This window comes from Strigops habroptila, chromosome 8 (assembly GCF_004027225.2).
Source record: "Strigops habroptila isolate Jane chromosome 8, bStrHab1.2.pri, whole genome shotgun sequence".
NCBI classification, from domain to species: domain Eukaryota; kingdom Metazoa; phylum Chordata; class Aves; order Psittaciformes; family Psittacidae; genus Strigops; species Strigops habroptila.
In genome coordinates this window covers 36431574-36448440 of record NC_044284.2, presented here as the reverse complement: position 1 = coordinate 36448440, position 16867 = coordinate 36431574, and the positions used below count along the sequence as shown (strand labels likewise).

The window sequence follows — 16867 nt, the reverse complement described above, 5'->3', positions numbered from 1 at the left end:
GGAGACAGGGGTCCCTGCAGGATCAGCCAGGGATCTGCACGCCCCAGTCGAGGCACCGGTCCGTCACTGCTCCCCCGAGCTGCAGAGCTCTGGCGGAGCCGGGGCGCTCTCTCGGGAGGCTGCCGGCTGCCAGCGGAGCTGGCCCGACGGCCGGTGGAGCTGGCCGGGTTCGGGCGAGGGTCTGGGCAAGGAACTGAGAGGCAGAAAGGAAGAAAGGACCCCGGGGGGCAGCTCAGCATCCCCCACTCCCTGTTAGAGCCGAGGACAAATCCGCCCTTGATGCCACCCTTCCCAGCTCCCCGGACTCTACATCCGCTTCTTACCCGACGGGGCGGAAAGCCGCGTTAGGGCGAGGGGCTTTGACACCGGGGCTGCTGAGGGGCTGAGGTCTCCGACATGGGGATCAAACCCGCCGGGTGAGCGGTGCACAGCCGGAACCCCCACCGCTGCGCTGGGGGGCTTGTGGCTGGGGAGGGAGCGGACGAGCAGGGTCAGGGGCAGTGATCTGGGGAAAAAATTCACCGGGGGCGGCTGGGGGGCTGCGGGAGGGGGATACTCGGGGGGCACTGTGGACGTTTGGCCGGCCCCGGGCAGAGCGGAGCATCCCCGGTCCCGGCTCCCCCCGGCCCCAGGCAGGGACCCACCCCCGGCGGCGTGGGGCGAGGGGGGCGCCCCCGCCTTGACGTCAGGAGAAGGGTTTATAAAGGCGGCGGGAGGCGAGGAGATCCCCAACGCCGGAGCCGAGCCGCAGCGGAGCCGCCAGCGCCGACCCGCCGCCTCCTCTCCGCGCCCGACCCGCCGGCGAGATGCTGTCGTGCCGCCTTCAGTGCGCCCTGGCCCTGCTCTCCATCGCCCTGGCCCTCGGCACCGTCTCGGCCGCCCCCTCGGACCCGCGGCTCCGGCAGTTCCTGCAGAGGTCCCTGGCTGCCGCCGCCGGGAAGCAGGTGAGAGACCCGAGACGGGGTTGGCACCCCGGCCGGGCATCCCTCTGGCATCCCTCGGGCACCCCGACGGCCCTGCTCCAGACCCCCGCTTCTTCTCCAGAGACCCCTCTGATTCCCCACCGTCGACTCTCTTTTCCCCAGTCCCATTGCTTACTCCCGGCTTCCCTGATGCAGACCCCTCCAGTTCCTCACTGGGCACCCCAGTACCCTCTGTGCAGACCTCTAGTTCCTCACCAAACCTCTCCACTGTCCCCGATTCAGTCCTCCCACCTAGTTGCTTGCTGCAGACCCCGGTTCCCTGGTCCCCTGCCGGGGCTGAGCCAGGGACGGGCTGAGCCAGGGACAGGCTGAGCAGTTGAGGGAAGGAAAGGGAGACACTCCCCCTGCCCAGCCCAGCCGGGTGCTGCAATGGGACGAGCGGCAGTTGCTGCTGGGGCTGAGGACAGAGCCCTGGTGAAGCTCTTCAGGGCTTCTCCAGGGCGCTGAACCAAGGCAGCTGCCCCAGTGCAGGAAGATGTCCTTATTCATGCAAGGCGAAAGGTAGGGCTTGGAGGGACAAAAGGAGAAATAACCCTGAGTGAGACGGTAACCCAACTCAGCCTCCCCTGTGAAATCCCCCAGAGATCCTTCCTGTGTCACTTTAGCAGCAGCCTCATGGCATCCTTGCTGAGTCCGGCACAATGTGCTGGAGCAGTGGGAAGGAAAGGCGATATGGTGCTCAGATGAGTTTGTTCTCTGCCATGGCCAGGACAACGGTCTGTTCCCCATGCCAGGTAGATGTCAGCGCTCTTCTGCTCCGCATAAAGCGGAGGTGCAGCTGCTGCATAGCAGCTGTCAGGCTGGGCTCTTTGGAAAGCCGAGCACCCCTTCTCCTCCAGAGTCCTACTTGTCTCTAATCTGGGCACAAAGATGTCTCATAGGTACAGAGCGTGAGCCCCCAAAAGCCAAGGAGTAATTGTGGTCTCTCTTCCTCCCTCCCTCTCTCTCTTCTCCCCCAAGGAACTGGCCAAGTACTTTTTGGCAGAACTGCTCTCAGAGCCAAGCCAGACAGAAAATGAAGCCCTGGAGTCTGAGGACTTGTCCCGAGGGGCTGAGCAGGATGAAGTGAGACTGGAGCTGGAGCGCTCGGCTAACTCAAACCCCGCTCTGGCGCCCCGGGAACGCAAAGCGGGCTGCAAGAACTTCTTCTGGAAAACTTTCACATCCTGTTAGCTTTTGAAACCCACCTCTCCTCCCCATTCATCCCTGCCTTCTTCCTAGCCCCCGCCCTGAGCAGAACCTTCACCACAGAGGCGAAGACTGTAAATACACAATCCACGGTTATGGTGAAATTAAAGAAACAAGGAAAATTTGAGTTTGATTTCCAGTTGTTTTAATAAAACTTTCTGTTCCAATTGTACACAATTTGCTTGAGTTGTGATTTCTGACTAGTTCTTCAATGACATGCACTCTGCAACTCTTTCAGATGTACTATTTTTAATTCTTTGTTGCAATAAAGTTTATGTTTCAAACGGTAATGCTGAGACTTCGTGGTCAATGAGAAAATCTAGGCTACCTCTCGGGCTGCTTGTCTTTGAAATGCCACACATCTCAGGGCAGCAGCAAACAGCATCCACATGCACATGCACACACACACACACATGCTCATTTTTTTTGCTGTGATCTTTCTAAGGGACCTAGAGACACAGTGGTACTTTAGATATCAATTCCCTGTAATTGTGGGTGAGTCAAATCCACAGTGCTGGCACTTCAGTCAGTCTAGAGGATTTACATCCATCACCAGAGGCATCACTATAAATCACAGCTGTGTATTCCAAGTGATGGGGATCACAAAAGTGGTTCACAGTACAAGTTTACCTCACACATAACTCATTCCCTGCTCAGCCACAAAAACTAAAGGGTTTTTTTACCTGGCATGTTTTAGTCTTTGCAACATCTCCACAGACACTGCTTCTGGATTCCTTCGGGAAGTTTTCCTTTGTTCTGCTTCAAAGGGGGAGGTTTCACATCTCTCTAAGGCTGAGATGTTCACCCTGCACAGCTAGCTCCTCTCCATCTAATAAACTGGTTACAGCAGTTTTTCTACCCAGTATATCATTATTAAAGGCATTATTAAAAGGTTCAGCAGGGTAGGAGGTAGCATCTGGAAAAAGACGTGTTTCTCTTGATGAAGAGAAATTCTTCAGGCTTTTGCAGAGTCTCTTTCCTTTCTGGCCATGCTGGTTTGTGACAAGCAGTCATGGGTGAGTCGGAGCCGTAGAGCATGCATCCTGCATGGGGAGAGGTGTCACTTTTTGAGGAGAAATTCATTATTCAGGATTAAAGGTAACAAACATTTTGTAGCCATCATATGTGAAGGAAAGGTGAAAAATGGGGGATCTTAGAGATGTTCATGAGTGGAGGGCTGAGCATGCTCCCGGTAGAGGTGAATACTCCAACTGAGGGCGTGTTCAGTTGCCTCTGGTCTATGCTGAGCATAGCTCTCCATGGGGCATCATTGTTGATGGCTCATGGGCCACTGCCTTTGTTCTTGGTTTGCGCCTCCTTTCCCTGTGGGCAGAGGTTTGTTAGATTCGAGCTGGTGGCAGGTGAATCCCTTGTCATTGGGAGGTATAGCAGTGCCAGCATGAAATCCCAGCTCTGCCATGCTCACACACAGCAGGGCTTGGCTGGGCTGCTCCACAGCTGACTGGTAAAAAACAAGGGCAGGGTGGATGCGCACGGGGAGGGGAGCTGCTGGCATTGGCCCCTCTGAGCCCAGAGGGAGGACTGAATGTTGCCCTCACTCCCTGCAGCAGGGCAGCCATGGCTACTGCCTGTGCTGGAAGCAGGGTGAAGGGCTGCCTGCTCCCTGCCTGTCTGATGCTGGGGAAGCTGGATCCTGCACCCTCTGGACAAGACTTGCTGTGACATGATCCTGCATCTCCCCAGCTCCTCCGAGTCTCCTCTCCTCATCCCTTGTAAGAGGGATAGGTTTGTGGTGTTACCTGGGGATATGCACAGTCCTTGTCCTCATTGCCCAGCATGCAGTGTGGTGGGGACAAGAGCTCTGCCATCTTTACCACAGTTGAGTGCTTTGTAGACTGGGCAGGGAATGGCACTCCAGGCACTCTGGGGGGGCAGTGGGAGAGCCCCAGCACACAGGACACCCTTTTTCACCCCTGGGTTTCTGTGGCTGGTGCAGCTGTGAAAGGTGCAGGATTAACTTGCCCTTGGGAGAAAGGCAGGGCTGGCACTGTCAGGGGGGAAGCCACCAAAAAGACATTTGGTAAACACAGGTAATGTAGACCATTTCTCTGCCCTAAAAGTAGACACTGTTTGAAAGTGTGGAGGAAGACTCTATGAGGAGAAAGCAACAGTCCTAGCTCATGTCTGATTCCTTGGCTGCTGTGCATCATCTAGGGAACAGATTTTAGGGGATTCTTTGAAGCAGAGACCTCCCCATCCCTGTCTGCTCCTGTCTTGACTGAGGTTCCACTTAGCTTTCATAAAGCAGCTAATTCTTCAATGCTGAGACAGCCTCAAGACAGCAGCTACAGGAACAGAATGGGGGTGGAGGTGCCAGGGGCTTGCATATTCTTATGCACTGAGTCCATCTCTCATGGGATAGAAATAGACCACTACTCACCTGAGGTTTTTCTTCTTGGTCAGTGCTCAGCCAGTGCTTCTGAAGGGAGTTTAATCCTGCCAATTGCTGGAGTGAAACTTATCACAAATAGGGATGCAGATGATCCTTGGGCACAAGCAGGAATTAAAGACAGCCTGTTTCAGCAATACAGCTGGCGTCACATCACGGCAGCTTCTGCAAAGCTTAATGAAGATAAACTGGTGGAGATATGTGTGAATGTCCTCAATTCAGAGGCAGAAAGACAAACCTGATCCTTCCATCAACTCAGGAGCTCATGGAGTTTGGGGAGAGAATTCCTAGGGTATTAAATACAGTATCACCACACATAATTGCACTGTGGCAGCACCAGCAATCCCAGGTGCTGGGAGCCGTACAAATACAATGCCAGAGACGGTCTTGCCTGGCTGAGCTAAGAAGACTAGAAAGACAAAGAAAGATTTCTCGTTTCTCTGTGATAGGTGGGAATTATGGGGTAAAAAGATGAAATTACTGTATTTAATCCTTGGTGATGCAGCCACAAAACAGAGTCCTGGACCGGGAAGACTCTTCCTGGGCAAGGCTGAGCCTGGGATGAGTGCATAGCTGTGTCCAGGTCCCACAGGCTGCTGAAGGAAGAGTAGATTTTGTGAGAGGTTTTCAAGTGATGTTCTCTGCAGCTCAGAGCTGAGGCTCCACAGAGGAGCAGCCTTAGCACAGGTCTGAGGTAGGTTAGGGGCTATGATGATCCACACATGGCTGATTCATCTCCCCTCTTGCACTCAGTGTCACAGGCAGACCCAGAACAACCCCCATCCTAGCTGGTATCTTCAACCCGGTGATTCATCTGAGGCAGTGCAGGGAAATGTCCATGAGGAGTCACATAACAGGGCTTGAAACTTCTGTCTGAAGAGATGCTTTTAATGAAAACCAGAAAAGGTTGTATAAGACCTGGAAACACATATTCCCCAATGAGAAGTCAGTGACAAGCTTCTCAGCCACCACCAGCAGCAAACTCTCTGATTAATGATGCAGGGTGGGGTCATTTGCTCCAGCAAGCAGACCATGATTTTATTTATGTGCAGCCCAAACTGGTAAAAAAGACAAGTCTTCCTCAGCCCAGAAGGCTTGTTAGTGACAGATAGCTTCAAGTGATCCTAATTGTGGTGCAGAGGAAATATTTGTGGGATCCAGATTTCATTGCCTGGGACCACTCTGCGACCAGTCAACTCCTTTTGGCTCCACAGAAAAGACCAAGACTCTGGACCTATGGGCACAACTACCCTTCACCCAGAACAGCCTGTAAGGTGCTCTGCCCTTTCTTTGCCTTTACTTTGCCTCTGTGGCTCTTAGCAAGCATTACACCATCACTCCATCACTGATCCACAGCCACTGGGAGCATGTCACATTCACAGACCAGCTCTCACCACAGGAATCTTCCTCCTTTCCATCCTGCCCAACTCCCAGCAGCTCTGGGGAGCATCGGATCAACCTGCAGCCCCCGTATGGGTCAGCAACAAGCATTTAGAAAGAGCACTTGCTGCTGCGACTGAGTCCTAATTCTCTGAAAGGAAAGCAGCAGGATGTTTATAGACCAGGGTGAGAAAAGCTATACCTAGGCAATAAAAGTTATTATGATAAAGGAACAGACTGTACTCTCTGCTCTCTCTGAACACCTTCTGACTCTTGACGGCTTCTCACCAGAATAAGGCAATAAAACTCACTTACACTGAGTAGTTTCTTCTCCTTTGTCTTTGTTTTATTAGGGAATTATTTGTTATCTTTTGCCAACATGTAATTGCACCTCCAAGAATGACTGGTTATTATGTACCTCAGAAGATTTTTTTGAATCCCAGTCTTAGGAGATTTACCCTATAAACAACTTAAAGAACACAAGAAAAAAAAAATAATAACAAGGTCACAAAAATTGTTCAGTTTTTCTCATATGTGTTGTACAAATACCAGTTTGTGCCATAAAATAATATTTCCAGTATCATCTGACAAAGAAACTCCCCTGGTCGTTCAATTAACAAAACTAATTTAGTGAAGGTAGCCAGCATTTCCTACTGAGAAAGTATGAAATGATGCACTCAAACCCAGCGTCTGTTCATCACCTGTGTTGGCTGCTGGACCACAGCAAGAGGGACTTGGTCTCACACACAGTGCCAGAGCATCCCTCCTGATGCTCTCCACTGCCTGCCTCCCCCTCCCATGCAGCTGGCTCTTGCAGCCAGCAGCCTGGAGTGCTCCGTGGCGCGGAGAGAGGAAGCGTTCCTGGCCTCCAGCCCTGGCAAAGCATTCCCAAGAGGTGAGCCGAGAGATGCTCCCGGACCCTCCCTTGCTCGTCCCTCAACCCTTGTTAGGAGAACCCCTGGGCACAGAGCAGAAGCCAGTGAATCCCTCCTGGAGCAGTAATCAGCCCGTGCTGCTGTGCCCTGAGGTAGAGCGTTTGCTCCATTACACAGATCTGTGTTCTCCCTTCAAGAAAAATCTCTCCTTTTGCTCAGGACTGAGGCTTAAGGAAGAAAAAGGATGCCCCTGGAAATTGGCTGTCACATTTGCTGGGCTCTGTTGTAAATCTTTGCTGCTGCCTTTTTTTCCCCCTATTTTATTTCTTGTGTTTGTCAGAGTTTGTGATCCTTCCCAGAGGCTCAAATACAATCTTTCTTTCCCTGCATCTCTGCTCCTCTCTGCCAGCCTGCTCCCCAAAGGGTACAATGTGGGGGGACATTGCTGAGCACAAGCCCCGGAATGGGGTGCACTGCAGCCAGCAGAGAGAGCCAAAGAGCACAGTTTGCCCTATTCATGGTCTGTGTCTAAAACCAGAGGCTTAGGATGGATGTCCTGTGTGCCAGGGGCTATCCGACCTCTGGCTACAACCTCACCACAGAAGATGGGCTGGAGACAGGGGTCTGCACTGACAAAAATTTTCCCCAAAACTAAGTGCCTGCTGTTCATTTCTGATATCGAGGTGTCAATTTTTAACGGGTTAGAAAAAAGTTAATTAACATGAAAGTAAGTGAATTACTCTAGGGTTGAATGCAGCAGGGTTTGCTCTAACAGCAACCCGTAAGAAATTGCTTCCATGCAAATCTTCTTCCCCTGGCATTTTTTGTTGTTATTCAGCATCCAAAACAGCTCCTTATTCACTCAGCTCTTCTGAAACTTCACAGTCTAAGCAGCAACAGCAGGGGCAGAGGTAGGAAGGGCTATGGGGACCAGATGGCCCATGGTGGTAGCACTTTGGCACAATGTGTGTCACTGTTGCTCAGACATTGAGAGCTCCAGGCTGCAAGAGACTGCATGTTCCACAGCTTGAATAAACAGCTCCTGGAGGCAATGGGGGCTGGAGGTGGTATTACCTGTGCTGATGACTTCTCCCAGCTGCAAGAAGTAGACCTGGACGTTAGAGTCTCAGACTCCACTGTAGGAAGAGCAGTAACTGCTTGTGGCAATGGGACACCACCACACTGGTGTGGCTCCCTGTGGGCTGTCCCCTCAGCACAGCTAGGGTCGCACCACCTCACAATGGATGGTGCTCTCTAGGGCTGCTCCACGGCCACATGCAGCCCAAAGCTGCTGCCCTAACATTTCCATCAGCATGGAGACAGCAGGGATACCCAGTAATACTCTCTTTCTCCTGGTTTAGGGTCCTTGGAAGGGAACCCAACTGTCCCTGGAAGGACAGAAGCCAACAGCAAACAGGAATATTGAGCTCAAGCAACATGTTTGAACCAGAGCTCTCAGCAGAAAAGTGTAGGGAAAAGGCAGCAGCTGTTCTCCCTGAAACCTGCATACAACATTTGGAAAGTAACAATTGGAAAGAGAGGATTTCCAGTATAGATACCATTCAGAAGACTGTCAGGGAGATGAAGAAAAGTGAGATACCATGTCAAGCCCTGGTGAGACTGCTGTTACAAGGTCACGAGGAAACAAAGCTCCAGGTGATGCAGAAGAAGCTTCACACCATCACTTTGCTAGCCCAGAAAGGGGACTTCTCCAGAACATCTGCTCAAATTGCCTTGGAAAGTGTGGTGGAAATGGTGGGAGATGTGCTATGCAGCAGCAATGCCCAAGGAACCCTAACAGCTATAGCAGAGGCATGTTCATTGCCTTGGACTGCAAAGACAGCTATGTCATTGGCCTTCTCACACAATAATGCCAGGATCCATTCCAAGATCTTGGACTGGCTGTCAAAAGCAATTCTGGAGTTTGGCTTTGAAGGGATGGAGGCCAAGCCACTGGTCAAGACCCTGAAGATCGCTCTTGCTGTTGTTCACTCAGGTGTGCAGAGATCAGCGATCACCTTGCTGGGTGTTATTTACCTGTATATGGGAGACTCCTTGAGAACACTGATTGAGAGTGAAAAGCTGCCCTTCCTTCCCCAGATAGATGTTGAGCTGAAGAAGCTGCATGGACAGGTCCCACCAATTCCCAGTTGTGCCAACCCCAAGTTATGCCCAGATGTCACAGCCCAGGAGGACCCAGGGAATCACAGAAGGACTAAAGTCATAGACATTAGTGACAGGATCACACCAGAATTGGTGTCAAAGCTGCTCAAGAAGAACTGGACCATCCAGAGGGAGGGCCTGGAAGAGGTTGCAGGCATCCTTCAGGATGCCAGATTCATCCAGCCAAACATAGGAGAGCTCCCAAGAGCCCTGAGGGCTTGTCTCTGCAACCCAAACCCCACCCTGGTACAGATGACCCTGAGGGTCCTCCAGCAACTGTCCACAGCCATGGGTTCAAATGTCAAACAGCACATGAAGGACTTGGGCTTTCCCCTCATTGCTCTGTTTAGGGAAAGCAAGAGCAGCATGAGAGCTGCTGCCCTGGCTGCCGTGAATGCCTGGGCTGCACAAATGAACATACTGGAGTGGCTAGATGGGCAGGACATTCCCAAAGATCCAGGTGAAGAACTGCCTTTACAGAAGCAAGAGCTGGTGCAGTGGCTGGCTGAACAGCTGCCAACACTCCAGTCAGCTCCCTCAGACCTGCTTCAGTGTGTACCTCACCTCTACTCTTCCCTGCAGGACAGCAACAGGGATGTGCAGAGAGCCTCGCAGGCAGCCCTGCCATTCTTCATAATGCACCTTGGCTTTAAGAAGATGGCCGAAGCCACCAGTGGGCTGAAGGCAGCTGCAAAGGACCATGTGCTTGCGATAGTGGAGAATGTCAATGACAGTCTATCAGCTCAGTGCGCTGCTTCTGCCAAGTCACTTTCCAGACACCCTAGCGTCACCACCACTACCCCTTTCCCCTCTGTTCTAACCACACCACCTGCAGCAACAACCTTGTCTTCACAAGCATCAGCTAAAAAGGCAGTACCCAAAACCAGCAGAGAGGAGAACCACGGTCCCAAGGAGCTGGAGTCTGGAGAGACAGGTTTGAAAGACACAGGTTTAGCCAAGGCAAAAGCAGAAATGAATTTCACTAAGAAGGATGGGGTCAGCAAACTGACACCTATCTTCATCATTGTCTCCAAGGGGAAAGAGCAGAGAATGAGGGATGAGAAAAGTAGCAAAGTGCTGCAGTGGAACTTCACAGCTCCCAGCAACAGGCATGTTAAGCAGCTGAAAGCTCAGATGAGCCGCTGTGTGTCCAGCAGCTTCCAGGTGGAATTGTTCCACTCTAGCTTCCCACACCACATCAAAGCCTTGGCCATCATGGCCAGGCACTTAGAGGTAGAGAAGGAAGGAGTTATCAGCTGTCTGGATCTGATCTTGAAATGGCTCACTCTGCGTTTCTTTGACACCAACACATGGGTCCTTATCAAGAGCCTAGATTACCTCAATCTGCTGCTAACCTTGCTGATCGAAGAAAAGTACCAGCTAATGGACAACGAGGCCATTTCCTTTCTGCCATACCTGATCCTGAAGACGGGAGAGCCAAGGCAAACTGTTCTCAGATTGGTGCATGCCATCCTGAAGAGAATGTGCCTGATATATCCACCTAAGAAGGTGTTTGGCTTCCTCGTGGAAGGCATCAAGTCCAATAATACTAAGCAACAGGAAGGCTGCCTGATAGAGATGGGCTATCTCCTTGAAACCTATGGCTTGGATGTATGTGAGCCAAGCCCTAGCAAAGCCTTGAAGAGGATAGCTGCTTTCCTTGGAGAACAGCACAGTGCTGTTCATAGAGCTGCTCTAAACATTATGGTTACAGCTTGCAAAACTCATGGGGAAGCCCTGTTCAAAATGATTGAGGATCTTCCTGAAGAACATATGAGGATGCTGGGACAGACTGCAGAACAGGAACCTGACAGGTCAAGAGTTTCCTCAGCAAAGCATTTCAGTGAGAATCCTCAGCATGATTCAAACACAAGATCTGAAGTAACTTTTAAGCATGCAGGAGATGCACCCTCAAAGCCAGAGGCCAACACCTCTCAAGGAGGAAATTTCAATACGGTACGTCCCCAAACACTACCTCCACATGTAGGTGAGCAAGTGAGCAGGCTGGTCTCCAGAAAATACAGTCTCTTTAGACTGAAGGGTATCATACAGTTAGAAACAATCCCCGAATTCCAAACCCTGCCTATCTCCTCAGACACTGATGACACATGTCATAACATCACCTCCACCATTAATTCCCTTATTTGTCGCATTAGCAGTGATGACACTGACACCAGCATCCAGGCAACGAAAGCAATTGAGAAGATCCTGAGAGAGAGCAATGTAGAAGCCATGTCTGGGCACATTAATGAGTTCCTCATAGCCAGCTTTCAATCACTCAAGTTTATCAACCAGCAACAGGAAGCAGACAAGAAATGCGGTAAGGAACAAACCACTCTGCAATGTAACTGTGTCATTCAGGCCTGTACCTGTGTCTTCCGGGAGAATAAGCTGGCTCAGCAGGCCTCAGTGGAAGTGCTTAAGGATGTAATGAGCAGTCTCTGTACCTTAATGCTAGACTTTCTGGATGGACATCTAGAGAAAGATCAGAAGCTCATCCAGTCTATTAATGTCCTCATGAAAAGGGTATTGGAAAAATCTGTCCAGACGAGGATTATTTGTGCCTTGCTGAAGCTGCTTCAAGACAGCCTGACTGCTGAGGGCACCCCAGGTAAGTTTTCTGACCTGCTGGCCAAGTGCCTCTTGAAGACCACACAGCTTCTCCCAGCCACCATCAGCATCATAGACCTGGATGAAATCCTGCTGGATGCCCACATGCTAATGAAGGCGCTCCCAAATGAAAAACTGAGGCAGCACACAAACAAACTCCCACTTTGGGCCCTGAAAACTCTGCTGCACCACTTATGCAAGCTGAAAGGAGTGAAGATCCTGGACCACCTCACCCTGATTGATGATTCAGCTGGCTCAGAGGTGGAAGCTTACCTCCAAAAGACAGTCAGTCCTGTTATCAAGCAGGAGGCAAATAAAACAGCTGTACGAGCAAGGAAGGAGAGCCCCTGGGCAGCTCACAGGGTTGCAAAAGACAAAGCAGGTGACATTCCAGAGAGAGCATCTTCTAGAAAATTTGCTTCCAGGAGAGTTTGAGGCAGGGTCAAGAAGAGTTATATGAATGTAAGAAAAATGTCCCAAGGAAAAGCTGGAGTCTTTCTTAGGAAACCTCCCCCTCTTCTTGCAGAGCTATGTGAAGCAAAGCCTGGCCAACATCCAGACAGAATAAGACACCAGAGAGCATCTTCCTCCTCTTCCCTTGAGGATATCCCCTGAGGTGGAAGCATCTCCCCTTAGATCAACAGGGATCCCAGGAGGGACCATAAAGGGGAAGGAGGTGATGCCATTCCTATCACCTGGAAAACCTGCCATTCACCTGCAGCAGCAACACAGCCTTGAGAGCAAGACAGCCCATGGCAGGCTCCCTGCCAGCTAGCTTTCCTTGAAAGATGTCAGTGCCATGCTTCTCCCTCCTTTTCTGGACTGCACACCAGTGGTGTCCATGGGAGCATGAGAAACCACCAGCAGAAACAGCACCAGGACCTCAGAACTAGCTAGCCTTCCTCCACACACACACCAATGGTCAGATGACATGAACCACAGACCAATAAAGAAAAAACTCCAGCATGAATACCGGGTGAGTTAACTGTGAGCTGGCACTCCAGGGCTGCAGCCCCCAGGAGACAGTCCCAGTTTCTGGTTGATGTCTCTGTTGCTGTTGTTCAGAAGAGCAAAGAGTAGGGCAGGTAGCGCTGGGGGACAGGTAGTCAGCTGGTGAGCATTAAAAGCATGCCTGTACCTAGGGAGATGTCACTCCAGCTCAGGCTGGGCTCCTTGGATGAGTAAGTAAAGACTGGTCCCTTCCCCAAGAGGTGCAGGTAAATAGAAAGAAGAGCAAGTTGCTGCTCTTCCTAAAGCCTGAGAGAAGATAGGTCTTAGGACCAGGAGATATGTAATTTAGGCAAAGGGAATAGGGTCTCCCAGGTTCCCTCTGCACTGCAGGGAACAGGTATAGGGTTTGCTTGGTTCCATAGTTCAAAGTCTTTGTGTTTCCATGTCACAGCACAACATTTTAGCCTTTAAAAAAATAAGATGTCTGAGACTGATGCCTTGGGGCAAAGCTGAACCCGGAGCACACAAATCCGGCCAGGGCACAGGACAGAGGACCAGTCAGTGTGCTGACCCTGCCAGGGCAACCTCCGCGGGGGCACTTCTGACATAGGATTTTCTAGCTGTCAAAACGTTCATGATTATTAAAGTATCAGACTAAGAATGCCCTGGTTCCAAGCTGGGAGCTGCCTGAAGAGATCAGGGGAGATCAGGGCTTTCAAACAGCATCTCTGCCTTACTGCGAGTTGCACAATAAGCCTACCAAAGGCAAAGGGTGCAATATGCAATTCACTGGGGAGAGCAATCTGTACAAGTTTCTGGGGTTTTTTTGTTAAGTAAAATCAATTAAGACATAGGCTTTCAAACCCACTTCCACTTGTCAAACTGAAAGAGTTCAAGAGAGCAGAGGTGCTGTAGACAATTGCAGAATGACTGCCTCATCCCAGCCCATCCCTCCCACATTTCCCAAGGCACGCTGTTATTCTTATGTAAAACAATTTGTCTTTAATACCCCTCTTGCCTGTGAGTTCCTGAAGGTAGGAGTCCTCAGCTTTGTGCCAGGTATAACAGTAAGCGCTTCAAGGATGCTTACTAAATTACAAGGCTTATTTATTAGCAGACAATTCAGCCAATTACAAAACGCTATTAAGCATTTGTACTCAGGCAGAGCGAGCTAGCTGCCTGGTGAACATAGCAAAACAATATTTTTAATTAAAATATGAAAAAAGAAATGCACAGTCTGATTATAGGCCAACAAGAAAAAATACGCCAGAGACCTCAAAGTGTAATTACCCTTTCTGAATATAACTTCTATAACTTCTTTGCTGAAAACTCTCTCTAATGCTGATACAAAGTCATGGCCATCCATTCATCCAGTGCTGTACTTGCCCAGGGGCTGCTCCAGTACCCATGAAATCAGGTTCTGGTATGTCCGTATCTACTTTCTGCCTTCTCTTCTGGCTGGGTAGCTGGAGGATTCACCAAGAGAAAGTGACTGATGCCTCTACAGTTTCTATTCTTTGATTCTTTCCCGCTCTGTCCTTGGGACACCTTCTCTTTTTGTGCTAAAAGATATAAGCTTTGAGGCTGGAGTGGAGCTGTGTAGCTTACATGCAACACAAGTGGGTGCTCTTCATGTGGCTTTCCAAAAGCAAATTCATATCATATTGAGCTGTGAGGTCAGGCGACTGGACATGCTGTTCCAAGAGGTTTCTTTCAATGCTGTGCTCTCTTTTTGCTGGTAGCCAGTGCCCCTCAAGCAGCTGCTTTTATAGGTTCCACTCCACCATGTTCTGGAAATGCTCTGTAGAGATGCACAAACATCATTCCATCTGAACGTCTACTGCCCTGTCACTCAGTCCACACTGAAACTTGACAAGTAATAGCATTCCCCTATTCCCTAGAACTGCCAGCGTTCTGGCACTGTGCTATCACCAGGCTGTCCTCCTGACCCATACTGCAACTGCAGTGCTGCATCTGTCACACTGGTAGAGGATAAGCTGTTAACCAGCAGACAGCACCAATATGATGAGGCCACAGATCATGTTGTAGCCAGGGGACACAGGCAGACTCCTCTTCTATAATGCTGAAGCCCTGAACCATTTGTAAGGGTTCCAAAGGCTGTAGAAAATGAGGGAAAGCCAAGTGTTCGGAAGCCTTGCAGTATTTGCCAGGCAGCCAGACTATTAATGATGCATCACATTATCAGAGTGCCTCAGGGCCCTTTTCAGAAGTTAGAAACCTCCCATAGTGGGTGCAGCACGAAGTCAGAACAAGTGACAGTCCGTGTCCTGCAGACATCACATGTGATAGGAGATAAGAGCATCAGCAGAGTCCTGGAGTTATTCAGGAGTAAGCAGCCTCTTGAATATTCTCAGCACATTCTCACATGTGCCCCTTAGCAGCAGTCAGGAGTGCCCTGAACTCCAAAATGATGATCTGCAAGTTATTCTTGCTTGCCCCTGGCAGTGAATAGCATGCAATGGGGTCTCATGGTCCAGCATGGATCTAGGTGCGTATTCTGGATTTTACATAACAGGCACATGTTAAGAAAGAGAGAAGAACTTTGCACTCAGCTCTGGACAGTGGAGGCCTGTGCCCTGGAAGAGCTATTTCCAGCACATGTAACCCAGCCTGCCCAGAAATCATGCCTTCTGCTAGGGAAATCTTACATTTTTAGAGTCCCCCAGAGACAGAGGAGCAGGTTCCTGCCTGTGAAGCAATGGTTAAGGAATGGGTCCTAACACACAGGATGAAACCTTGGCATGCTGGGATGCTCCAGCCAGCACCATGTCGTGAGGTTTGCTGGATGGCAATTCAGTTTTCCTCCATGCTGCCTTGCAGACAGCCAGTCCTCCAGGCTGTTCATCCTCCCCCACAGCCTTGGGGAAGTTGAAAGAGCAAAAAAGCACCATGGCCGGGAGGTGAAGAAGAACAGCTGCAAAGAGCTCATAAGGGAGAGCTGACCTGGTACCTTTTGCTCTTTCCTGCTTCAGCCCTCTTCCATTTGCTGGAACCACGACCAAACTGCATGCTCGGGAGATAGCAGGGTCAGGGAGATCAATGAATTATAAATAAATACAGTATAAACAAATCAATCAGAGGGATAAAAACATCTGACAGAGCCACACTAATTAAAAATATAATAATCCAGATAGCGGACATTTATTTAAAATGGTGCAATTACAGCTTTTAATCATCCAGGCTTAAATTAACAGCAGCAGCAAAGTGGCTGTGCAAATGGGTTCTCTGTAATGAACTGATATTAGAAAGCCAGCTTGGTGATCTCTCTCTCTCTCAGGCTAATTCTCCCTCCTCTTGTTGTAAAATAACCTTTGGTGTCTTTTTCTTGTAGAGTCTTGAAGATGAAGACACAATATTGGAGCTAAATTAAATCCCCTTCACATATTTCTCCTCTTTCAAGCTGTAAAAATTGCTGGTATCAGTCATTCAGCCTCTAGTGCTGACGCAACCACACTTGAGGAGAACATCTGGGGGCCCCAAGAGTCATTATAGGGAAAATAAAATCCTATATTACAATCAGCCAGCAATTAAAAGGCAGGATGCAGGAGGGCCAATCCTGCAAGATGCTGAGCAGGCTTGGTGGGGAAATCAAATAGTAGACTTGTGATGCTCAGGGGCTCTTTTCTTCTTCACTAGGTTGATTGAGAGGAGGCTAGAAAATGTCTAAATTGGCTCATGCCCAGCACAAATGCTCTTGGAAGTAGCTTGTGCTAATTTGGGTCCGTGCTGATCCAGAGGTCACAGGTTTAGTACCTACTCACCGCCAGCTAGCCTGGTCCGCAAAGCTGTGGGGCCAACCTTGCCTTGGCTTTGCAGGTCCCAGACAGGCTTGCCATTCGAACAGACATGGTGTGGCTGAAGGCAACGCTCTCCTTGCCGCTTCAAGCCCCCACAGCTAGAGTGGATGCAACACAGGCACAGGCAAGCCAGACAGGAAGGCTCCCTGTGCCTGGCACAGTTCTGACTTATCAAAGTGGTGGGTCTTTACTGCCCTGCGCAACTGTCGTGGTCTTTCCCCGATACATGTATCTTACTTATCTACACCTGCCCTGTAAAAGCATCTTTCCTACAGAAGAACCCAGTGTCTATCAGTCAAGATGCTGACAAGTGTGCAGTGCAGTGATGGAAGTGAGCAAATTTACAGACACGTAGCAAGTAAAGCTGTTGAAGGCAAAGCATTCCAGACACGGCTGTCCCGAGGTGGGTTCGAACCAGCCAAGGAAAGGCAATTCTCCACTGGCTGCAGAAGCTCTCCTGGTCTGCAGCCTCTCCCCACTGCCAGCCAG

The 16867-nt window shown here is 50.2% G+C and overlaps 2 protein-coding genes across 2 annotated transcripts; both read left to right on the top strand.

Annotated features, from left to right (window-relative positions):
• Positions 1–637: 637 nt before the first annotated feature.
• On the top strand, positions 638–2461 carry SST (somatostatin). The gene is made up of 2 exons (XM_030493773.1): positions 638–944; positions 1944–2461. The coding sequence occupies exons 1-2, from the start codon at positions 807–809 to the stop codon at positions 2154–2156; spliced, it is 351 nt and encodes a 116-aa protein (XP_030349633.1). The 5' UTR covers positions 638–806; the 3' UTR covers positions 2157–2461.
• A 5812-nt stretch (positions 2462–8273) lies between these two features.
• Positions 8274–12112, top strand: LOC115612206 (cytoskeleton-associated protein 5-like). The gene is given in 4 exon segments (XM_030496220.1): positions 8274–10842; positions 11095–11183; positions 11361–11999; positions 12002–12112. Coding segments are annotated over 4 exon segments (3408 nt in total).
• Positions 12113–16867: the final 4755 nt, after the last annotated feature.

Excerpts from the sequence above, each read along its gene's own strand:
- SST (XM_030493773.1), top strand. The coding sequence starts at position 807 with ATGCTGTCGTGCCGCCTTCAGTGCGCCCTGGCCCTGCTCTCCATCGCC. Across the intron at positions 945-1,943 it reads CTGCCGCCGCCGGGAAGCAG|GAACTGGCCAAGTACTTTTT; the intron begins GTGAGAGACCCG and ends TTCTCCCCCAAG.